The sequence below is a fragment of the Castor canadensis genome, chromosome 3, assembly GCF_047511655.1.
Source record: "Castor canadensis chromosome 3, mCasCan1.hap1v2, whole genome shotgun sequence".
Classification (NCBI taxonomy): Eukaryota; Metazoa; Chordata; class Mammalia; order Rodentia; family Castoridae; genus Castor; species Castor canadensis.
In genome coordinates, this window is record NC_133388.1 from 70,082,095 (window position 1) to 70,106,699 (window position 24,605).

The 24,605-nt window shown below is 36.4% G+C and overlaps 2 protein-coding genes across 6 annotated transcripts in view; one reads left to right on the forward strand and one right to left on the reverse strand.

The window, feature by feature from the left end:
- The window catches only part of Prorp (protein only RNase P catalytic subunit), a 126,069-nt gene extending 125,779 nt beyond the window's left edge, over positions 1 to 290 (reverse strand). The window contains exon 1 of one of the 5 annotated variants that reach the window (XM_074068150.1): positions 156 to 290. The gene's annotated coding sequence lies outside the window, so the exon portion shown is untranslated. The other 4 variants (XM_020180739.2, XM_074068151.1, XM_074068149.1 and 1 more) reach the window with 4 other exon arrangements.
- On the forward strand, positions 182 to 24,021 carry Ppp2r3c (protein phosphatase 2 regulatory subunit B''gamma). The gene is made up of 14 exons (XM_020180724.2): positions 182 to 283; positions 622 to 818; positions 4,242 to 4,369; positions 7,168 to 7,272; positions 7,808 to 7,920; positions 8,496 to 8,593; positions 9,263 to 9,333; positions 14,781 to 14,913; positions 15,909 to 15,964; positions 16,039 to 16,114; positions 16,937 to 17,073; positions 19,035 to 19,172; positions 21,813 to 21,872; positions 23,628 to 24,021. Exons 2-14 carry the CDS (start codon positions 761 to 763, stop codon positions 23,814 to 23,816), a joined length of 1,362 nt encoding a protein of 453 aa, XP_020036313.1. The 5' UTR covers positions 182 to 283; positions 622 to 760; the 3' UTR covers positions 23,817 to 24,021.
- Positions 24,022 to 24,605: the final 584 nt, after the last annotated feature.

Below are 24,605 nucleotides of genomic sequence, written 5' to 3' on the forward strand. Positions count from 1 at the left end.
CCTGAGTATCAACTCTCCCCAGGCCGCAAAACTCGTCAGACAGTGGAAGAGGGACCGGGAGGTAAAGAAGCGAGGTCCAGGAAGAGAACCGACTTGGTTGTTTTCCGAAGGCTAACAAACGAAGTTCATCTCATTCAGCTCACCACAGCACTCACGCTAACGCAACGATAAACGCGGCGGAAACTACAGTGCCCACTATGCACCGCGGCAGCCCAGGCACGGCGGGTGTCACTGCCCTGAACGCAGGCGTTCCGATGAGCGGGCAGCGATCACAACAACAAAGGTGATTTCTGAAGCTTTTATTGGCAGAGGGTGTTAGATCAGAGGACCTATTACAATTAGAGGGCCATTACGGCTTCAGTTTCCCTCAAGGTGAAAACGCCGGTGTGTGGGGGGAGGGTGTGAGTGAACTCCTGAATCACGTGGTGCGCAGGCGCCAAAGGCCCAAGATGAAGAATAACGTGGCCTTCCTTATCTTGGTCTTTCAAATCGGCTTGGCGAGGTTCGGACGCCTCCCGAAGGAGGATCATTTCTCATCTGTTTCTCGTCTGCTTTCCCCACCTGTTAGCGTGACCGCCGTATCCGCAATTGCTACGATAATCGTTTTTTGCCTCTGACCAGGACTTCCGCCCGTGCCCAAAATGGCGTTTGGGCGGCCTTCCTAATTTCTACGGGGCTTGCGGCGTCTGACGTAGAAGCTGGCAGGGGGTGGAGCGGTTAATAAACAGCAAATGCAGGCGCTGCTGAGCGGGAGTCAGCCATGGACTGGAAGGAAGTGCTGCGCCGGCGGTTAGCGACGCCCAACGCCGCTCCGGAGAGTGAGTTTGGGAGGGGCGGCCCGCTGGGATAGCCCGGCCCAACCTGGAGGAGGGGGGAGAATGCGGAGGAGGAGCAAGTGCGGGCGCTACTTTCAGCGTCTGTAAACTTCGGACAAGGGAGGCGGGGTGGCGTGTGCTGCAGGGGTCCTGCGAGGTCTCAGCCAAACTTCCCTGGGACATGATCTGCAGAAACGAGCAGCTTGGCTGTAGCCCCTGACTTCCACGGTCTTTACCTACACGAAAGAGGAATAGCTGAAAACCCTGGAACCCACCAGCACCTGTAGTTCATTGATACTACGGCTCTCGCTACCTCCCCCCCTGTCCCCGCCCGGCCCCGAGACAGCGACTCTGTGTAGTCGAGGCTGGCCTCGAATTCGCCGTCCTCCTGCCCCAGCCTCCTGAGTGCCTACTGCATATTTACTGTTGCACTTTTCACTTATGCCCTTACCGTTTTAGATTTCATAATCCATCTTGCCTGTGCTTTTCCCCCACCTTCACACTTGCATGTTAACAACCTGGTTAAACCTTTCCAGATCCATACCTGCAGTTGTAATTGGCAGGAGAAAAACAGAACCATGGTGAATTGTCTCACTTTTAGTTCACTAGGCTAAAATAGGTGTTTTAGTCACGTCTACATTGTTTCCCTAGGCATCTATTCTTCTACACTCAATTCCTCTCATCTTCCCAACCTCCAATCTGTCCTACCGACTCCTTACTTTAACCTGATGAACTTTGTTTTTTAAGAACATCTCATTGAGAAAGTAGAAGCAGTCAAATTAGAACCTTACCTGTTCCCACTTAGCATTTCTATCAGCTTCCAGCAATAAATGCCCATACATCTGCGGGCACTGTTAAAATGAACTGCCTGTCCATGATCCCATTTGAGTCCCTCCACTCCAACACTAGATCACACTCCCTTTCTCATGTTCACTGACTCGTCTCTAGCCTTAGCCTCTCTCCTGTACATCATCAAATTTTCCTTCTCTACTGGATCACTTCCATTAGCCCTGACATACTGTAATATCCCCATGGGGGGCAAGGGTAGGTACTGGGGTTTGAACTCAGGGCTTCACACTTGCTAGGCAAGCGCTCTGCTGCTTGAGTCACACCCCCAGCCCTCTATGCTCTGGCTATTTTTGAGATGGGGGTGTTGCTTTGTGCCTAGGCTGGCTTGGACCACAATCCTCCCAATCTCAGCCTTCCAATTAACTAGAATTACATACGAGCCACCAGTGCTCAGCTCAATATCCCCCATCTTAAAGTCATTTGCTCCCACATTCCCCTCCAGATTCTCCTACACTGCTCATACCCTTTTATAGAAATACTTCTGGGGCTAGGGGTATATAACAAATTATCTAAGTTGTACAGAGAATAGCTCCTGTTTAAGACAGTTTTTGTGTTTCCCTTACAGCATCACTTCCTAAAAGGGTTGGTTAAATATCTATTTGCCTCTAATTCCTACTTGTCAAGAATCATTAGTGACCTCTACATTGCTGAATTCAGTGCTTAGTTGTCAGTCTCATTTTACTTGGAAAATTTTGCACTTTTTTTTTCTGCGGTTTTCTCCAACTGCACTGAGACAAATTATAGGTTTGGTCCAAGGTTAAAAATTAACATGGTATATACAACAGAAATTTGTCATAAATAGAGTACAGGGGAGAAACTAGAAGCTTGTTGGAAAGGAAGTGAGACAGAACACGAAAAATAAACTTTTGTGAAAATAGATCAGAGTCGAAGATCTCAGTGAAACTGAAATGCAGATATTTTGGCAGTGACCATAGATGACATGAAAATATATATTAGAGCTTAAGGTTTCAGAAGAGTAGCAGATAAGATGTGTGTTCTTGCTACAGAACTGAGTGACAGAGTAGAGGTGAAAGCCTTTAGAGTTTGCCTAAACAAACCTACATAAACATTTGTTTATTCATCCTAAATAAGGAGGAAGGACAGCATGAGAGTTATGTACCAACAGCATGCATTTTGGAGGTAATGGAGTTCTGAGTTTTGAGTTTCAGATGGAGGAGTAGTTTTAGTTTTTGGTTTTTTTTTTTTTTGCTTCTTATTTTTTTGATGGTATGAGATTTGAACTCAGCTAGGCAAGCACTCTACACTTGAGGCACTCCACCAGCCCTAATTTTTGTTGTTTTTCTTTTGTTTTGTTTTGCAGTAGTTAGAGGATTACAAGGTTGAAACTCCATGAGATCAGGGCTGGGTCTTTTGCTCCCTCCTCCTCTAGCCCCTGTGTCTAATACAGTACTCTGTAGAGTAGGTACTCAGTAATTTTTTTTTTTTTCAGCAGCGGAGTTCAAATCCAGAGCCTTGTGTATGCTAGGCAAGTGCTGTACCACTGAGCTACACCCCTAACTCCAATAAATATTTTTGGTAGAATGAAGTAGGAACATTCCAGAGGCCTATATGAGAGAGATAATGACTTGTGGAAGAGACAAGCTTTAGTGATAAACAGAAGTAGAGAAAACCTGCTGAGTCATCAGTCATTTTATTTGAAAAATTTGATGGCTGAGCTCAGTATGGTGGTATACATCTATACTCCCAGGACTTGGGTTGTGGAAGCAGGAGGATCAAGAGTTCACAGCCAGCCTTGGCAAAAGTCAGTGACAACTTCCTGTCTCAAAAACAAAGTACAAATAAAAGTGCTGAAAGCTAACTCAAGTGGTAGAGTGCATGTCTAGCAAGCATGAGGCCCTGGGTTCAATCCCCACTATGAAAAAAGGAAATAAATTAGTGGAAGGCAGTGATTCTTGGTATTTCAAGAAAGTTAATATAAGCCTAGTGGTAATAGCTCATGCTTGTAATCCTATCTACTTAGGAAACTGAGATCAGGGGATCACAGTTCCAGGCCAACCCAGGCAAAAAAGTTTTCAAGACCTTATCTCAGTGGGAAAAAAAAGCTGGATATGTGCCTGTCATCCCAGCAACGGTGGGAAGCATAAAATACGAGAATCACAGTTCAGACCAGCCTGGGCAAAGACCAAGACCCTATCTCTATAATAACCAGAGCAAAAGAGCTATAGATGTGGCTTAAGTGGTAGAGTACAAGGCCCTGAGTTCAAACCCCAGTATCAGCAAAATAAAGAAAAAGGGCCAGACTGAGATCCGGAGGATCTCCGTTAAAGGCCTGCCTGGGCATATAGTTTTTGAGACCCCCATCAACAAAATAACCAGAGCAACATGGACAGGAGGTGTGGATCAAGTGGTAAAAGCCCTGTTTTGGGAGCTTGAAGCCCTGAGTTCAACCCCAGTCCTGAAAAAAAAAGTTAATACGTTCAGTGTCTAAGCATAATTTTGAAGGTCTTTTTGGCACTGCAACTATTTTAACAAGACTATAAGTATATAGAATGACCTGAGAAAAAAATATTACTTTGTTTTTTAAAAATGTTTTTTCTCCCCTTAATTTGTTACCAGAAAAAAAAAGTGAACAAGAATTAAAAGATGAAGAAATGGGTTTATTTACCAAATACTACTCAGAATGGAAAGGAGGTAGAAGAAACACAAATGAATTCTATAAGACCATTCCTCGATTTTATTACAGGGTAAGTAGTATCAAAGCAGGTATCTCTCAGCATCTATAAATAAGACAAAATTTCAGAACTGGAATCTGCAACTTATATTTTTAAAAGGATATTTTAAATTTTGTGTATTTGTTCATTCTAGTTGATCTTACCACTATTATAAAATTTTTTTTTCACTTCTTTTTTTTATTGTTTTATTATTCATATGTGCATACAACACTTGGGTCATTTCTCCCCCCTGCCCCCACCCCCTCCCTTACCACCCACTCCGCCTCCTCCCTCTCCCCTCCACCCCCTCAATACCCAGCAGAAACTATTTTGCCCTTATCTCTAATTTTGTTAAAGAGAGTATAAGCAATAATAGGAAGGGTTTTTGCTAGTTGAGATAAGGATAGCTGTACAGGGAGTTTACTCACATTAATTTCCTGTGCGTGTGTGTTACCTTCTAGGTTAATTCTTTTTGATCTAACCTTTTCTGTAGTTCCTGGCCCCCTTTTCCTAATGGCCTCAGTTGCTTTTACGGTATCTGTTTTAGTTTCTCTGCGTTAAGGGCCAAAATCTTGAGATTTGATATAAATTGATATAACAAAGTTGTTACTTGCCCTCTTTTTGGAACTATAGGCTTTTTCTTACAACTTTTACTATAGATAGTAGTAGTAAGTTCTATTGGATTATGTTGTGCAACACTTTGTTATGAGGTGCAAGGATTTTGCTCAAGGCTAAATGAAAAATAGATTAAGAATGGAAAACTTCAGAGTTTCACTTAGGGCTGGTGGAATGGCTCACATGGTAGTGTCTGCCTAGCAAGCATGAGGCCCTGAGTTCAAACCCCAGTACTGCCAAAAAAGAGTTTCACTTAATTCTATGTTTCCTTGTGTCAAAACTGTAAAGAAATCTTTGATAGGGAGTATAGACCTTAAGAAAAGTATTTATAGGGACGGGTGGAGTGGCTTAAATGGTAGAGCACCTGCTTAGCAAGTGTGAGGCCCAGAGTTCAAACCCCAATACCGTCAAAAAGAAAAAAATGTATTTACATGAAAAAGTAAGGTCTACTAAAGAATAAGACCTAGTTAGTAAACTTTGGAATCTTAGCTGGATACTATTGAACATGCTATCAGCATCTTTCCCCTCCCAGTACTGGGTTTTGCACTTGTCAGGCAGGTGCTCTGTCACTTGAGCCACTCCGCCAGCTAACATGTTATCTTCTAAACTCTTACCGATTATAACATTAAAGATGGTAAACATTGTGTTTAGTGGGCATTTTAGGAATTGAGATATTAATATAAGTGAGTTATGTGGGTATATAAACATTTCTTCAAATAAAATTATTTTTCATGGGAACATTTTTTTTGGAAACCTTCCTGTAGTACTGTGCACTTCCCAGCCTTTTAAGCATTATATGACTAACCTATATTTGTTATGGAAAAGAAAAAAATAAGTTGATATTTTCTGATAATAACATCATCCAGAAATGTAAATTTAAAAATTTAACATGAATCCTTCTACATATTGCTTTGGGTATATATGTTTAACAAAAACGGATCACTTCCATACATACTTTTTCTGCTTTTTATATTTTTTCACCTTTATTAAACAGAGGCAATTTAGAAAAATATGTTTTTGATAAAATAGGGGAAAGGAAGGGAATTAACATTTGAGTGCCTAAGTACTAAAGAGACTTTATCTCATTTAACCTACATTATCAAGTAGTATCTTACTAACCCAGAACAGCCTTAAGTTAGGAATGGTTTGATTACATACCTGAACCCAGGACTGACCTTTCATGTACTTCCAGGGCTGAATTTTTACCTTCCTCTTCTGGTTTCTGAGAGAATCCCCGTTTTCCCTATCATTTGTTATCTTCTTTCTATGAATACTCCATTATCATTTCCTGTCTTCAGCTGTGGAACTATAAAAAATTTTCCCTTTTTTCTCTCTCTACACTCTACCACTTCAGAGAAACCACCTATCATCTTCATTTACCACTTCTCTCCTTTGACAAGAGGAATGCATCATAGTTCTTGGAAATGAGAGATGAAACCTAATTTTGACAAAGGGCTACTGGGATACATTTAAAGGGGCAAAAATGTAGAAGAGGAAGAAGGAATCTAATTTAGAGCAAATTTTTCTAAAGTTAGATTGAAATGAGTCATTTGAAAGCCCTTCTTAATGGAAGTCACTTCAGTTGGCAAACCTTCCTCTTTGGAGGTGAACATAATATACACTGACTTGACTATTTCCAAGAAGGAACATGATCCAGTCTCAACAGACATCAGACATGCTTTCCTAAAACTGATTTATTTATATATATATATATATATATATATATATATTTTTTTTTTTTTTTTTTTTTTTTTTTGTGGTACTGGGGTTCAAACTAAGGGCCTCTAGACAAGTACTCTACCATTTGAGCCACACTCTAGCCCCAAACTGTCAATCTTAAACTAGTCCTAATTTAATTTGGTATCACTCTAAGGTAACAATGGAAATACAGTGCTTTAAGAGTACAAAATGAGGGTTAAGGGGTGTAGCTCAGTGGTAGCATGTCTTCCCAACATGTGCAAGGTCCTGTATTTGATCCCCATTACTGCTAAGTAATTAAACTTGAACTAGATTATTAGCTTTTTCAGGGCAGAAATTTGGCATTACTGACCACTAAATTCTTTGTGGATATATTTTTGTTAAATGAATGTTAAGCAAAATTAAGATAACAAGTAATTTGAAGCAGAAGCATGTAGTTACTTCATGAGGCCATATAACATTTTACATGATCTAGTAGTTTAATATTTTCATGTAGAAATCTACAATGTATTTTTTAGTTGCCAGCTGAAGATGAAGTCTTACTACAGAAATTAAGAGAGGAATCCAGAGCTGTCTTTCTACAAAGGAAAAGCAGAGAACTCTTAGATAATGAAGAATTACAGGTAAGAATGGACTACCTAAGTCATGCAGGATCTCATCAGGCCTAATGAGTCAGTTCTACAGAGTGGTACTGCATAGGCTGTTAAAGCAGAGTACCAACCAGAATTAACTGCTGACCTTCAAGGTCATGTATCCCAAGAATAGTGTCATTAAGCTTATCTTTAAGTTCCAAGGTTATTCTAATGTACAGCCAAGGTTGAGAACCATTACTATAGAGTCACATTGTAGAGGTTCAAATCCTAGCCTTGCTGTGTGACTTTAGGCAATGAACTTAACATCTATATTTCAGTTCTCATCTATAAAGTAGGGATAACTGCCTGTATGGATTACAGGCATTATATTTGAAAAACTTAAAAACTTTAGTAGACAGTAAGTATTAGCTATTTGTGTTAGTAGTCAGGAGGAATGAGGGGCACAAGATTCATCTTAATATTAACTCCTTGCTATCAGACTGTCATTTTAATGGAAATGATGCTAAGCTATACTTTTTTAAAGGTTTTAACTTTCTAACATCTCCATTTCCATAATTCTCTTAAGAATTTATGGTTTTTGCTGGATAAACACCAGACACCACCTATGATTGGAGAGGAAGCAATGATCAATTATGAAAATTTCTTGAAGGTTGGTGAAAAGGCTGGACCAAAGTGCAAGTAAGAATAATAACTGAAAAGGATTTAAGCATTTTAAGTGCCTAAATAGTAATAAAATTGAAGTCACTGGTGTGACATTCGAACCAATTTGAGCTAATGAAATTTAAGAAAACTTTTTACAATCAAGAAAATATTGTTGGTATGAGTTATTTTAAAAAACTGCATTGGGCTGGGGTATGACTCAAGTGGTAAAGCACCTGCCTAGCAAGCACCAGACCTTGAGTTCCAATCGCAGTACTGCCTCCTCCCCCACAAAAAAGAAAGAAAAAGAAATAATATAGTAACATTTTTTCTTTTTTTTTTAGGTGGGGGGGTACTAGGATTTGAACTAAGGGCCTCATGCTTGGTAGGCACTCTACCACATGAGCCACTCTGCCAGCCTTAGCTTAGTGACATTTTGGGCCTTTATTTCTTAATACAGAAGAATGCAAAGAAAAGAAAAATACAGTCAATATGTATGACTTAATTGTTCAATGTTTTGGAGTCTAAGTAGTCTTTATAGTTCTTTGACTTTTAATCATATGAACTTATGCTGTTGTTTGCTAATTACCTTAATCTTCATTTCCTTTTCTTAGGCAGTTTTTCACCGCAAAAGTTTTTGCTAAACTCCTTCATACAGATTCATACGGAAGAATTTCCATCATGCAGTTCTTTAACTATGTCATGAGAAAAGGTGATTTGTCTTTTTAATTGTGTTTAAATTCCTGTCTTGAGAATCAAGATATTTAGTCTGTGCTTTTATAGTATTTTTTCCATGTAATACAACTCTGTTTCTAAGTCTGCATAGCAGAATTTAGATATATTTTTATACTACTATTGTCTTTCTTTCATGAAGCTTAATTACTTATAATTTTATATCACCAGTATATTACAGGTTGAGTTGCTTGAAAGCATAGTCTCAAACCCACAACTGTTTCAAGGAACTTCTATTAGACAACTTGGAGTTGTTAGAATCCTTCAAGAACCCTACTGTGTACCATCTTTAACTAATACACTTGGCTGTATAATTAACCTCAGTACAATAAAAAACAGCTCCACTGAAGACATAACATGCTAGCTGTCCCTATTTGATGAAACAGCAAGTTTAATAGGTTAAGAACAGTATCCCCAAGGGCATCAATTTTACTGTAGCTGCAGATATTATAGAATTGTTGAAATCTGCCACTTTATGCCATCGTTTTGTTTCAAACAGTTTGAGGGGGGGAAGCTAATGACTATTTAATGTGCGAGAAGAAATAGGCATATGTAATTGTTGGATTGGTTTATAATTCATCCAGCTTCTCTTTTTCATATTTATGCTAAAGAATAGATGATAATAGTTACATTTCATTTTGTTTGTCAGTTTGGCTTCATCAAACAAGAATAGGACTCAGTTTATATGATGTCGCTGGGCAAGGATACCTTCGAGAATCTGTAAGTATTAACCTAATTTTAGTAATTATTTTAGATACAAAAATATTAATAGCAATTATCACTGAGTGTTGAGATTACAGGTGAATCTCATTTTGTTTCTCTGATTTTAAGGTGTTTGTTTTTGCTTTTACAAACATGTTCTGAAAAAAATTTTTTTAAATTGTTTTATTATTCATATGTGCATACAATGCTTGGTTCATTTCTCCCCCCTGCCCCCACCCCCTCTCTTACCACCCACTCCGCCCCCTCCCTCTCCCCCCTACCACCTCAATACCCAGCAGAAACTATTTTGCCCTTATTTCTAATTTTGTTGTAGAGAGAGTATAAGCAATAATAGGAAGGAACAAGGGTTTTTGCTGGTTGAGATAAGGATAGCTATACAGGGCGTTGACTCACGTTGATTTCCTGTGCGTGTGTGTTACCTTCTAGGTTAATTCTTTTTGATCAACCTTTTCTCTAGTTCCTGGTCCCCTTTTCCTATTGGCCTCAGTTGCTTTTAAGGTATCTGCTTTAGTTTCTCGGCATTAAGGGCAACAAATGCTAGCTAGTTTTTTAGGTGTCTTACCTATCCTCACCCCTCCCTTGTGTGCTCTCGCTTTTATCATGTGCTCAAAGTCCAATCCCCTTGTTGTGTTTGCCCTTGATCTAATGTCCACATATGAGGGAGAACATACGATTTTTGGTCTTTTGGGCCAGGCTAACCTCACTCAGAATGATGTTCTCCAATTCCATCCATTTACCAGCGAATGATAACATTTCATTCTTCTTCATGGCTGCATAAAATTCCATTGTGTATAGATACCACATTTTCTTGATCCATTCGTCAGTAGTGGGGCATCTTGGCTGTTTCCATAACTTGGCTATTGTGAATAGTGCTGCAATAAACATGGGTGTGCAGGTGTCTCTGGAGTAACCTGTGTCACAGTCTTTTGGGTATATCCCCAAGAGTGGTATTGCTGGATCAAATGGTAGATCAATGTTTAGCTTTTTAAGTAGCCTCCAGATTTTTTTCCAGAGTGGTTGTACTAGTTTACATTCCCACCAACAGTGTAAGAGGGTTCCTTTTTCCCCGTATCCTCGCCAACACCTGTTGCTGGTGGTGTTGCTGATGATGGCTATTCTAACAGGGGTGAGGTAGAATCTTAGTGTGGTTTTAATTTGCATTTCCTTTATTGCTAGAGATGGTGAGCATTTTTTCATGTGTTTTTTGGCCATTTGAATTTCTTCTTTTGAGAAAGTTCTGTTTAGTTCACTTGCCCATTTCTTTATTGGTTCATTAGTTTGGGGAGAATTTAGTTAAGTTCCCTGTATATTCTGGTTATCAGTCCTTTGTCTGATGTGTAGCTGGAAAATATTTTCTCCCACTCTGTGGGTGTTCTCTTCAGTTTAGAGACCATTTCTTTTGATGAGCAGAAGCTTTTTAGTTTTATGAGGTCCCATTTATCTATGCTATCTCTTAGTTGCTGTGCTGCTGGGGTTCTGTTGAGAAAATTCTTACCTATACACACTAACTCCAGAGTATTTCCTACTCTTTCCTGTATCAACTTTAGAGTTTGTGGTCTGATATGAAGATCCTTGATCCATTTTGAGTTAATATTGGTATAGGGTGATATACATGGATGTAGTTTCAATTTTTTGCAGACTGCTAACCAGTTTTCCCAGTTTTTGTTAAGAGGCTGCTATTTCTCCATCGTATATTTTTAGCTCCTTTGTCAAAGACAAGTTGGTTATAGTTGTGTGGCTTCATATCTGGGTCCTATTCTGTTCCACTGGTCTTCATGTCTGTTTTTGTGCCAGTACCATGCCATTTTTATTGTTATTGCTTTGTAATATAGTTTGAAGTCAGGTATCGTGATACCTCCACTAAAAAAATTTTAATGTATGTTAACCATATAAATTTTTTGGATTCTTTTTCTTTAACCTTTAAAATACACCTTTTTAAAATAGAAAACAAGCTGGGCACTGGTGGCTCACACCTGTAATCCTAGCTACTCGGGAGGCAGAGATCAAGAGGATCGAGGTTCGAAGCCAGCCCAGGGAAATAGTTCACAAGACCCTGTCTTGAAAAACCCTTCACAAAAATACAGCTGGTGGAGTGGCTGAAGGTGAAAGCCCTGAGTTCAAGCCCCAGAACTGCAAAAACTAATTAATTAATTTAATTAAAATAAAATAGAAAACAAGAAGAATGCAGTTATTTTAGCAGGTTTAGAAATCATTGATGATACAGTGAAAACGTCTGGGTATTCTCGAATATCAATGTGTGATTATTTTAAGAAGAACCAGGAATTTTCCTTCTTTTAGAAAATACAGGAGAAAATTAATATAAGTGTATTCTACCAGTAGGTTTAGGAATGTGAGGTCAGTTACCAAGGAAATACTTATTTCAATTAGGTACTAATATAATTAGGCCAAGTTACCAACAGGGAATTATAACCTCATGATCCAAATGGCTATACTTCTTATAAGTGTTAGAATCTAAATTATATAGACAAACTTCTTAAAAAACTCAGGCTTTTTTCCATCCAATATGGAGTCCATTTTTTAGAGTTGTTGGGGAGAGGGGAAGGGAGTTAGTCATAAATATGAATGAGGTTAATTAATAATTATTGAAATATAAGAGTTTTTGATCATGTTATTTATTTTATTAAACTTCATTAGTTTTCAAAAATTCACATGTCTTAGCATAGCATGTCTGCCCCTGTGCTATAGTATTCTCTTTCATCTACCATGTTTATATCCTGCAATGTGACCATCTTTCACCTTTGTAAATGTCTGCATTGTTCATAGAAGATATTTCATTCTTACCTTATAACTCCTACTCACCCAACATAAGATTTAAAGTTTGTTGTGGTTCTTGTTATTTGTTGCAGTTATTTGTTGTTGTTATTTTGAACATTCACACTATGAAACCTGTTTCTCAGGCCACAGTACAATTCTGTCCTTTAAGATGCAGACCAAGCGTGGCTCAAGTGGCAGAGGCTTACCTGGGAAGCACAAGGCTCCAAGTTCAAAACATCAGTACCTCCAGAAAAAGATTCCGACCAATTTGACAATAAAAAGCTCTTGCATTCATTCTTCTCCATAGGAACAGAAGGAAGCCAGTATAGCTAGAGTACAGGAACAAAGGTTAAAGCAGCAAGAGATAAAGTCAGAAAAGTAGGCAGGGGCTACATGTAGGGCCTTTTAGTCTGTGGTAAAGAGTGTGGATTTTATATTGAGGCTAAATAGAAAGTCTCGATATTGTTTACATGTTTAAAGATCATTTTGAATATTATGTGGAAGATGGTAAGAAGCCTAGGATTGAGATAGGAATAGTTAGGCAGCTACTGCAGTAGACAAGTGAGAGAGAGCAGTGGTCCTGACCAGGGTGATTTTTGGCTATAGACAAAGCTAGAAATAAATTCAATACATATTTTGGACAAGAGCTTCCCACTCAAAAAATTAAACCTACACTTGCTGCTAGATTGGATGTTGGGGGTAAGAAGCTAAAGAGACTTTTAAATATATAAACTTGGAATATGGAAAAACTTTCTAACTATGACAAAATTCAGAAGTCTAAAAAACAATATAGTTAGCTAAATTTTAAAACATGTAGGACAAAGACCTTTATAGACAAAGTTAAAACAAACTGGGAAGGATATCTGAAACTCAGTCACAAAGACCAATTACCCTAATATATCAAAAGCTCCTAGAAATAAAGAAAAAGGCCATTAGTCCAGTTAGAAAAGGATATAGTGTACAGAATGTAAAATACAAATGCTTCATAATTGTAAGAAAAAAAATTTTACTTCACAGAAGAAAAATGTCAAATCTACAATAAAGATACCATCTTTCATCTATGAAATAAGCAAAGATCAAAAAGTTTGATGTTGCTTATAATGAGATCTTCAGTGTCTTAATGATTTTTCATACCACCTGTGGATCAAAAGAAATCCCTAACATAGAAAAAACAAAAATAAAATCTTAATAGTTCCATTTATTAGCCAGTTCTAAATAATTTAATGAAAGTATTCATTAAGCTTATTATCCTGTTAGCCATTGAAAAAAACAGTACATGTAAGTTGAAAGAAATTAATACTTTTACTTCATTCTTAAATTACTAATGGGATGTGTGTACCCATAGAGCACTGTACAATTCAAACTTGAAAATTAGATTGGACACAGTAATCCTTATTTCCTATTTACATAGATTTTGGGGTGGACACTCAGTTTATCACATTGAAAACATTGAAAACCCAGCTTTGCAAAGATTTATGCCATCAAAAGGAATATATTGCATTATAATGTGAACTTTGTAGCTCATACCAGTATCTGCCACGCAGTGTCCAACTCACTATATTTCCTTCAAACTTTTAAAATACCCTGCTGCATCCCTGTGAGTTCATTGTAGTGCTCTTGGGGTACCTGGGTGCATAATTTGGGATCTCTGGAAATTGTCTATCAGTGGTGGGGATGTAAAATGCGTATGGCCTTTACTGGGAGGTGGGAAGTCTCCCATGTCTATCACAATTATACACTTTGACCCAGAAGTTCTACATATGGAAAGTGTATGCTATATTCTTCCACAATGTCTCTGAATGAAAAATTAGCTTAGCCCTGATGGTATTGTCTTTAAATGTAGTAAAAGATTTCTATAGGTTGTTTCTAATCTTTTACTGTACTAAAAGATTTCTAATCCTTACTGAACAGTGTCTATTAGTACAGGCTTAGTTAAATAAATTATGGCATGTCCATATAATAAAATAGTAGCTCTTACAGCCTATATGAAATGACTGTAAAGTATACGGTTAAATGAGAAAAGCAGTTTTCATACTATACTGCTACGTTCTATATAAAAAGAGGAAGAGAAATACATGTAGAGATGTACTGGTTTATATGTGCATCAGTATTTTTAGAAGGCCAGATTAGAAGTTGATAATATAACCTGGGCATTTTGGCACTCATCTTTAATCCCACCTACTCGGGAAGCAGGAGGATAATTCCTTGAGCTCAGATTGTCAAGGACAGCCTGGGCAATGTAGTAAGATAGAAGTCTCAAAAAAGAGAAAAGTTAATAGTATAGGTTATCTCTAGAGAGAGAAAATCGGTGAAAGGAGACTTTTTTCCTTTTGAGAAAGGTTCTCACTATGTAGCCCACACTGACCTCCGACTTAAGATCCTCCTGTCTCAGCCTCCCCAGTGTTGAGATTACAGACATGTACTACTGTACTCAGCTAACAATTTTTTTTTTTTGAGACAGGGCCTCACTGTGTAACCCAGGGCAGCCTTGAACTCATGATCCTCAGTTTCCCAAATGCTAGGATTACAGGCATGTACCACCAAGCTGGCATATCTAATACAATTTTAATGCTGAACAGTTTTTAGGACTGAAATTATATTCTGATACCTAATGAAGAATCAAGATTGGATACTTAACACTTTGAATTTTTATTTTGTTTTGTTTCCAGGATTTAGAAAACTACATATTGGAACTTATCCCTACTTTGCCACAATTAGATGGACTAGAAAAATCTTTTTACTCCTTTTATGTTTGTACAGCAGTTAGGAAGTTCTTCTTCTTTTTGGACCCTCTAAGAACAGGTAAAAGAAAATCTTACCTAACTTAAGTCCGAGGATAATATTACATCTAAATCTCAAGATGAGAAGTTGAAAACTGTCACTTATTTTCCTAACATGTTATTGTCATTAACAATCTAGTGAATCTCAGAGGTAGGAAAATGTAAAAACAACAATGCCTTGGTTTAGGTTTATATAAAGATCTTTCATAGGGGCTGGCAGAGTGGCTCAAGTCGTAGAGTGCCCCCTAGTAAGTGTGAGGCCCCAAGTTCAAACCCCAGTACCACCAAAAAAAATCTTTCATGTTTGACTTGCACTAACGATACCCAGCTATGTGTCAATATGGGTGTCATATTAACCACTTTGAATATTATCAGGCACTAAGCATTTTTTTAAGGACTTTTCAAATATGTTTTTGTGTGCTTATTTATTTATTTGGTGGTACTGGAGTTTGAACTCAGGCCCTAATGCTTATAGGCTTGCTAGGCAGGTGCTCTACCACTTTGAGCCATTTCCCCAGCTCTTATGCTAAGCATTTTTACATGGAGTCTTTAATTTTATTATAACCTCATAAAGAAGGTACTATTATCCACATTTTTTTGTGTCAGGCAGCTAGATTGTCTATATAAGTAGCATTCAAACTCCCTGTCTCCTCTTAACCTCCTCTGTATTGCTTCTTATTCTACAATCTGCCAAAGAAAAAAATGGTGATAGCCTTGTTTTTTGGTTTGTTTCTTATTAGCAGCATTGTATCTCTAGTCACAAAATATTCCACAAAACTTTTGGGGGATTTTGATTGTATAATTTTAGATTTACTAATTAGATTCATAGAGTTTGGCTTATACAAGTAGATATTTTATTAAATTTTCTTTTTGTAGCAACATATAATAAAGTCTTTGAAATATAAGAGCTAGAAGTTTTAAAATATCAATTGTGATTGCTCTTGTAAAATAACACCTTTAAAAAATTAAGTTGCTTTTCTTAAAATGAAATTAACTACTTGTGTTTGTTTTTTAAAGGGAAGATAAAAATTCAAGACATTTTAGCATGCAGCTTCCTAGATGATTTACTGGAGGTAAATGTTTTTCAATTACTAAGTTATATTACTTCAGAATTGCTATCTTCTGATTATGTCTCTGTGTTCTTTAGCTCAGGGATGAGGAACTGTCCAAAGAGAGTCAAGAAACAAATTGGTTTTCTGCTCCTTCTGCACTAAGGGTTTATGGTATGTTCCCATCATATTAAATTTGAATTATTCATTCCTCAACTAATTGGGTGTTCAGGAAACAGTTTTATATACAGATTATTTTACCTTAATGTCAAAGTATCTTAATTGCTTTATGATCTAGTATTTTAGGCAACTAAAATTTACTTGTTTAAAATACCAATGTTTTAACTTTTTGGAACCCTTTTTGAGTTACTGCACTTTCTTTCCGGTGGAATCAAACTGATGTAATTTGATCCTTATTGACTCAGGGACCTCACTGTCATCTTGCTTTATGACAAAAATGTTCTCAGGATTCACAGAGGATTTCCAAGGATTGGTTTGCTGTTTTATTGATTTTCATTAACTGTTACACTGTCAGCTGATCTTCTGATTAATTTTGAGATCCATGAGATTTACTTTAAAATTGAAAGTATTTAAGTGCTTTTTGTTGACCCCTCCCTTCAATTTAGAAATCTAAGAATGTTTTAAAAGGTTGCAAACTGAAAACAAAAGTGTAAGTGAAACAGCCCAAAGACCACAGCCTTTGTGATGGGTTTTCCTTGATTCTAGATTAATTGTTGTTTTAATCAAGGTTTCAAGGATTACTGATGTTATTACACATAACTCACTATCTTAACTGTGACATAATTATTTTCATTTCAAAATGAAAATATTAACCAACAAAAAGACGTTTTTGTTAATGTCCTTTTTTTCAGGGGTGGGGGAGGGAGACAGTATTGGGATTTGAACTCAGGGACTTATACTTGATAGGCAGGTGCTCTCCATTATCTTTTACTTTAAAAAAATTTTAGCCCTAAGTATCTTCTTTTTCTTCCCAAGGTCAGTATTTGAATCTCGATAAGGATCATAATGGCATGCTGAGTAAAGAAGAACTCTCCCGCTATGGAACAGCAACCATGACCAATGTCTTCTTAGATCGTGTGTTCCAGGAATGTCTCACTTATGATGGAGAAATGGTAATGGTTTCAATCTGTTGATAAGTTTAAAAATTTAGGCTCCTGCAGTTTTTCCAAGCCCTTTTCTTGATGTGATTCAGTATTATTACTATCAGTGTATAATAGTATCTTAAAAAGTATAAATAATCAAATTACTTGATATTTGGAGCCTTTGCTCTTAAGGTAAATTCACTTAAAAATACTTCCCATAAGGACTCAGAGCAAATAGAAAAAATTCAGTATTTTGTTTCATTGTCATAAGAGTTGAGAAATATGAAAAACTAGTAACACTTATTGACTGTTTCTATATAAATAGTTCAGTCATTAAATTATCAGGTCTTCATATACTAATAAAAATGTTTTAAAAAAATTACCAGTTCTGACATAGTACTGCATATGCCATGATTTGAATCTGAGAATCAGGTTGTGTTAGTCTGTCTATAGTAGTAGCAGAATATAACAACCTGCAGTTGTCCTTTTCATTCATAGAAAACTTGGGAATCTGATTACACTTAATTTTACAGTTTATGGCTTAGTTTTATGTAGTTGAATATAGAAGTAGATTTTATTAAATGTTCCCTTATGTTCTCAAAATACTTAAGAAGGAAAATTCTAAATAGAGTTTTTAAATCACCATTCTTGATATAAAAAATAAGTAGTAAGGATATAATTTTTTTCAACCCAATAATGCTTAAGAAATAGACAAAAATGGAGTTTTACATTTTATCATTTAACTTTAAGTAGTTTGCTAAATAGCATGACTATTAGCAAACAGCAAAGAAAGGGGTGGGGGAGGAGGTGGCACAGAAACTGTTTTTGTGACTCACATAGCTCTTGTCAGTAGACTGATGAATAACAAACATCAGATGCCATAAGTGGATGATTTTAAGCCATAATGAAGTGCTACTTCTTTAACTTTTTATACTGCAATTTATATAGAAGGCATTGTTAGTCTTAGCCTACACTATCTTTCCAAAAATACAGGCTTTTTTTCCAAGTGAGGATTTCCTAAGTGTTTTATTTTTCACCATACAAAATAAGTACTATCCACAAGTGTCCCTTTTTCAAAAGGAAAGATTTCTGTTCTTTTCATGTCTTTCTAGCTCTCCTTTAGATTCCTTTACCTTTTTTTGCAGGGGACGAGGCGGGTGGGGGGGGGGCATGTGCTAGGGTTTGAACTGAAGGCTTTGTGCTTACAATGCAGGCATTCTATCATATGAACCACAGCACTAGGTCTTCCTTTCTATTTTTTTATTTTTGATGAGAACAATTTCCTTACTAGAAATCATATGATTTAAACATTTTAAACAGTTGTCCATCGTATCTGCAGATTGGTTCCAGGATCTCCTTCAGCTACCAAAATGCAGATGCTCTGAAGTCCCTTATATAAAATGGTATATTTGTATATAATCTATATACTTCTTCCAAGTATACTTTAAATCATTTCTAGATTTCTTATAATACACTATGTATAACTAGTTATATTGTGTTGTTTAAGGAATAATAACAAGGAAAAAAGTCTGTCAGATACAGATAGAATTTTTCTTGAACTATTTTCAGTTCATAGACGCCAAACCCACAAATATGGAGTATTTACTGTATTCCAAAATAGCTGTTTAAATATAATGTTCTATTCATTCCAAACTTTTTTTTCTAAATAGCCACACTGAAATGAAGATATAAATTTAATGGCAACCTATGATAGCTTAGTTACTGCCTTGTCTGTTTTAAAAATATAATGAAAATTATAGCTTAAAACAGAAAATCTCATTTTGAGCAGGGTCCTCCAAAACTGTCCTGCACAGATTAGAATTACTTAGAATTCCTATAAACCAACATTAAATGTACCAATGGATTTATTTCATACTAAGTTAAGAAAAAAATTAATTTGCCACCTATGATTGAGAAATATCTTCAAATCATCAGATAGTCACTTGAAAAATTAACTTCAACTAAGGCCTTTTATGAACATTTTTCTCTAGGACTATAAGACCTACTTGGACTTTGTTCTTGCCTTAGAAAACAGAAAGGAACCTGCTGCCCTGCAATATATTTTCAAACTGCTTGATATTGAGAACAAGGGATATCTGAATGTCTTTTCCCTTAATTATTTCTTTAGGGTAAGTATGGTTTGGGTAAAGAGGCATTGTTCCTTGAGATATATTATGCCATTTGGCTTAAATTATGTATTAGTGACTGCCAATTTTACTTAATTTGGGATTTTAAAATTTAACAGAAGACTTTCTATAACAGATTTCAAAATCAAGTCTGTTGGGTTTTGTTGTTTTGTTTCCTCCTGTTTTTAAGAAACAAAGCTGATTTGATTAGTAGATGTAGAATATTTTAAAAGTGTGTAAATAAATGTTAGTAGTTGTACTAGCCTTTGGAGATGAGAAATTCTGTTCTCTTGATCAGAAACTACTGTATAAAATTCTGTTTTAAACTAGTTCCTTTCCAAGGAAGTGGGTTGTTTGTTCTGTTTTTACAGTGCTGGGGTTTGAACTTAGGGCCTTACGCTTGCCAGGCAAGCACACTACCACTTAAACACGCTGCTAGCTCTTTTTACTTCAGCTTGTTTTTGAGATAGGGTCACATGCTTTTGCCTGGGCTCACCTTGGACTTCATATCTCCTCCCTTTGCATCCCAAGTACTGGGATTACAGGCATGAACCACTATACCCAGTCCTTTCCAGGGAAGTTTTACAGACATTAGTCATAGAGATTCATTTAATTACTGTGTTGTAAAAAATAATTATTTTATACTGGCCAGAATTGTATGCTGCATTTCATTGTGAAACATACTTGCTGACTTTGCTGAAACACTTATCTTCTGCCTTAGTTGGTCTCAGAGAATAATGATGGAATTTGATCGCATCTGATAAGCATTCAGGTGCCAACAGGTATAAAAGTAGTAATATCTACCCTTGTGAGGCACAGGATTCCTTCATTTGAGTGGTAACTTTTCTACTTGATGGAGAATAGTTTCATACAGTTGTGTTTTGTTCTACCACATTTTCATAGATAGGTTTTCTGTTTTTATAAGACCATGTGCTTTTTATATGGCAAGATAAACAGCAGAAAGAAAGGGGTTTTTTAAGACAATAAAAAATGACATTTTCACAATTTTTTCATAAATCATTTCCCCATAGACCTTTTCTATTTACAAAAGTTTTGGTAGTCTTTACATAACCTTATCAAGTCTCTGAGTTCATATGAATTTCATAGTATATCTTTCATGATTTCATGTTAAATTCCCTAAAAGACTTTCCATTATAGTTTTTAGGTAGTCATGACTGCAAATATTAGAAGAAATATAAATTATAAACCCAGAATTGCAATACATTTTTAAAAAACAGAATGTGGGGCTGGAGGGGTCAGTTCAATGGTAAGCATTTGCCTAAGCATGTATGAGGCCCGTGGGTTTCATCCCAGAATAGAATTTGAATGCTTATATGGGCTTAAATCACTGGCTAATCTGAGAAGGTAACACTAATCCATCATAGGATGCTCCACTGTTGACAAATCTATTAACTAAAAACTCAGTCTTAGAAAAACAAATGTATCTTTTGGAAATTAAACATTCAACCCCTTTTCACTAAGAGCTCCTCTTACAGCATTAAATTTCTTTTAAAAATACTTTAAAAATAAATTCATGCGTGAAACTATTTTATCACAGTTTATTTAGGTGTGATTGTATGGGCTAATAAAAAAAGTTTCCAGTGCTGAGCCTTGTAATACTGAGCTGTTTGTACATTAGTACCCCAGTGATAAAGCTGGACGTGGATGGTGATTGTAAAACATAACTGTCCAAGTTTGCTATTATATTAGCTGAGTATGTACTCAGATATTCTTACCTACTTCACAGACATTCCCTGGAGGTACTCTGATCAGTGACACCCCATATAGTATAGGTATTTGGAACATACTTAGTTAACTACCAAGAATTTTAAGCTTCCTACTTTGCAATGAGAGATTCTCTCCTAAAATATTTTTTTAGTTCATTCAGTTGACAGTAGCTTCTTCAGTTATTTATTTATTTATTTATTTTGGTGAAACTGGCCTTTGAACTCAGGACTTCATGCTGCAAAGCAGGCACTCTACCACTTGAGTCACACCTCTTAATTCTTTAGTCATTTTTTGTTCTTAAAGCTTTTTAAGGGGAGAGTTTGAGGGAGGTCATCATTTTTTCTAAGAAAAAGTATAGGGTGGAAAAGGAGATGGTAGCTTGGGAGTCTTAAACAATGGTGAAGGTGGAGCTGCCCATGGGGCTCAAGTGGTAGATCAGCTCAGATCACCTGCCTAATAAGGGCAAAGCTCTGAGCTCAAACCCCAGTACTGTCAAATCCTAGTATCGCCATTGTATACATGCCTATGTATATATATGGTGAAGGTATGAACAACAATCATGGAAAATGGGAGGAGCAGACCACAAAAGAATAATTGTTAGGCCACATTGAGCATCCATTTGAGATTAGATTAGCAGCAATCTGCAGTCTTAATTTTTTTCCTCCTGAAGTTCCTAGTATGTAAGGTACAGATGTAAAAAGATCAGTAGTTACACTCATCCAGTCTGTTGTTTTGCTAACTGGATATAGAGAAAAGTCAAGAAGTAACAATTGGCAAGAGAGGTTGAGATTATGAAGTTTGGGGGTCTGATAGAAAAGAAAGTAGAAAATAGAACTATAGAAAGGGGCTGTGGGGCAAGGGGCAGATATTGTGAAGTTCATTTTTTATTTACAGACTTATTTCCACTAAATACAGGCAATACAGGAACTAATGAAAATCCACGGACAAGATCCTGTTTCATTTCAGGACGTCAAGGTTATCTTTTCCTTTATATACCACTATTAGATAATATTATTATAATAATACCAGATAATTTGTATTACATGAAATTTTAGATAAAAGCAACTTATGAACTATGCAGTATTGTTCCCAATCAGGTATTTGCTGTTACTTGTTCTGAACTAATATTTAAATGGTTGGAAACTGAGACTTGTTTGAACTCACAAATAATGTATGTAGCTTATAGTTTTAGCATGTCAGCCTTGTGTTCTCATTGAAAGCACTCACTCATTTAATTGGAAATTAAGGGAATCAGTTAAGCCTGCATCTTTTGGCAGTCTATTCCACTGTAAACTGAATCTTTAACTGGGGAGCTATTTAGGGTGAAGCATTTTTTTAGTATGCTACCTTAAAAAGTACTTGCTTTGATATGAGACTTAAAGAGAACATATGTCCTACAATATGAAAACCACCACCATTTGAAACACATGCTACTACTTAGCATTTTTTATTGTTATTCTTTGGTGGTCTGGGGTTTGAACACAGGGCTTCATGCTTGAAAGGCAGGTGCTCTACTGCTTGAGCCACATTTCCTCTACCTAGCATTTTAGTGTCACCAGCTACGAGTATAAACATTCAGTATCCAATACCTATTCAGTACAAGTTGGGTAACAATAAAATAACCTTCAACATTTTTAACCAAGTTTAAGTTTAAAGGATTATTTTGTTCAATATAAATGAGGCAAGCTAGGCGCCAGAGGCTCATGCCTATAATCCTGTCTACTCAGGAGTCAGAGATCAGGATGACTGCAGTTCAAAGCCAGTCTAGACAAATTGTTAGTGATATCCTATCTTGAAAAAACCAACCTAAAAAGGGCTGGTGGAGTGGCTCAAGTGGTAGAGTGCCTGCCTTACAGGTGTGAGGTCCTGAGTTCAAATGCCAGTACTCCCATAAATGAGGCAACTTTGTAACTCTGCAACATGTAGTTTAAAAACTAACAATTTAAAACTTCAATCTAGAAAAGGAAAATAGAGATTAAAATTTTTATACATTTTTTGTACCTGAATTGTTCTAATCTTTTGAAAATGTAATTTGCCTCCTTAAATACTACTAAAGATTCTTGACCAATTTTAATATAAAAAGATTAGAAAACAATTCCTTACATATATTTAAATTGTATACTTTATAGTGTTGAAGAGGTTCTTCCATCAATTCTAGTAAGTTTTTTTGGAACAATTTAGTATCATTCTGAGTGTCTTAATTCTTTAATACTAAACTCCCCACTCTATCCTAGATCTAGAGTAAAAGATTGATGTCATTGTTAGAAATGAAGCTTTGTCATTATCTCTGAAGCATTTAAATGTTTAACTTAGTTACTGAGTTTTTACTTAAAACTAAATGGCAGAGCACTTGCATGACACCCTGGATTTGATCCCTAGACAGTGACATGACATAGAAAAAACCAAGACATTGTTTCATCAACTATAGAAAAGTATAAGTTGTATGTATTCAAAGAACACTAAACTAGATCGTTCTAACACTTAATTAGCTATGTAGCTTGGATTAAACTCTAAGCCTTAGTGTCTCCATCTATAAAATAAGGGATAGCTATCACATAGCTAAGGAATCTTCCAATAAAATTCTGTGATTGTAAGGTAAAGGAGATTTCCTATCTTCTAAATGGAAAAAAAATTGTTTTTACATAGGCTCCAATTCCTGCCCTGAATTTTAGATCACTGTGTGATAGAAATAAATTGAATCAGATTTCATTCTGTTTTTTTCTCTTGCAGGATGAAATCTTTGACATGGTAAAACCAAAGGATCCTTTGAAAATCTCTCTTCAGGATTTAATCAACAGTAATCAAGGAGACACGGTCACTACCATTCTAATTGATCTGAATGGCTTCTGGACTTACGAGAACAGAGAAGCCCTTGTTGCAAATGACAGTGAAAACTCTGCAGACCTTGATGATACATGATCTCTGAAGGACTAGACTTGATTCATTAAGATGCTTGAATACTGCATGTTAAACCTTTGAAGCAGAGTCCTTAGAAATGATCTAAATAAAACAATTCATATGTCTAAAGAACACAGCAAATGTTTTGGTTACTGGAAATTTGGTTGCACTAGTTTGGAAACAGCAGGACCAAATACGGCTTTTTCTGAGGTAGTAAGTTCTGGTTCCATTTACCTCAAAAACGGCAATTGTGATTTAATGTAGGTACAGGGTATTCAGTTTATATAGTATTTAGAGATAAAGGCAATTTTCATGTAACATTTCTGACATTCAGACTTAGAACATTTGAGGGATGGTTTAAATTATTAATGTAATCATTTAACCTTCAGTCTTCTAAAACGTGTATATCAAAGGATATTAGGCTTTTCCATTAAATTACAATCATGTCATTTATGGATTAGAAGTGTTTGAGCATGATCTTTCTTTTATACTAGGTTTCCATAAAAAGTATTCTAATATCTTTCTTTCATTAAAATCTCTGGTATAAAAACTGCCTAGCTGAGTGCCAAAGGCTCATGCCTAGTTACTCAGGAGGCAGAGACCAGGAGCATCTTGGTTTGAGGCCAGCCGGTACAAATAGTTTTAGAGACCGTATCTCAAAAATACCTGACACAAAAAAGGGCTGGCAAAATGGCTCAAGTAGTAGAGTACTTACCTATCAAGCATGAGGCCAAGTTCAGACCCCAATTCCACAAAAAAAAAAAAAAAAAAAATTTAACCAGTACTAGGGTTACATTTACGAAACTGTAA

Coding starts and splice junctions, on each gene's coding strand:
- Ppp2r3c (XM_020180724.2), top strand. CDS start 761: ATGGACTGGAAGGAAGTGCTGCGCCGGCGGTTAGCGACGCCCAACGCC. Junction 14,914..15,908: donor TTTGGACCCTCTAAGAACAG/GTAAAAGAAAAT, acceptor TGTTTTTTAAAG/GGAAGATAAAAATTCAAGAC. Junction 17,074..19,034: donor TCACTTATGATGGAGAAATG/GTAATGGTTTCA, acceptor ATTTTTCTCTAG/GACTATAAGACCTACTTGGA.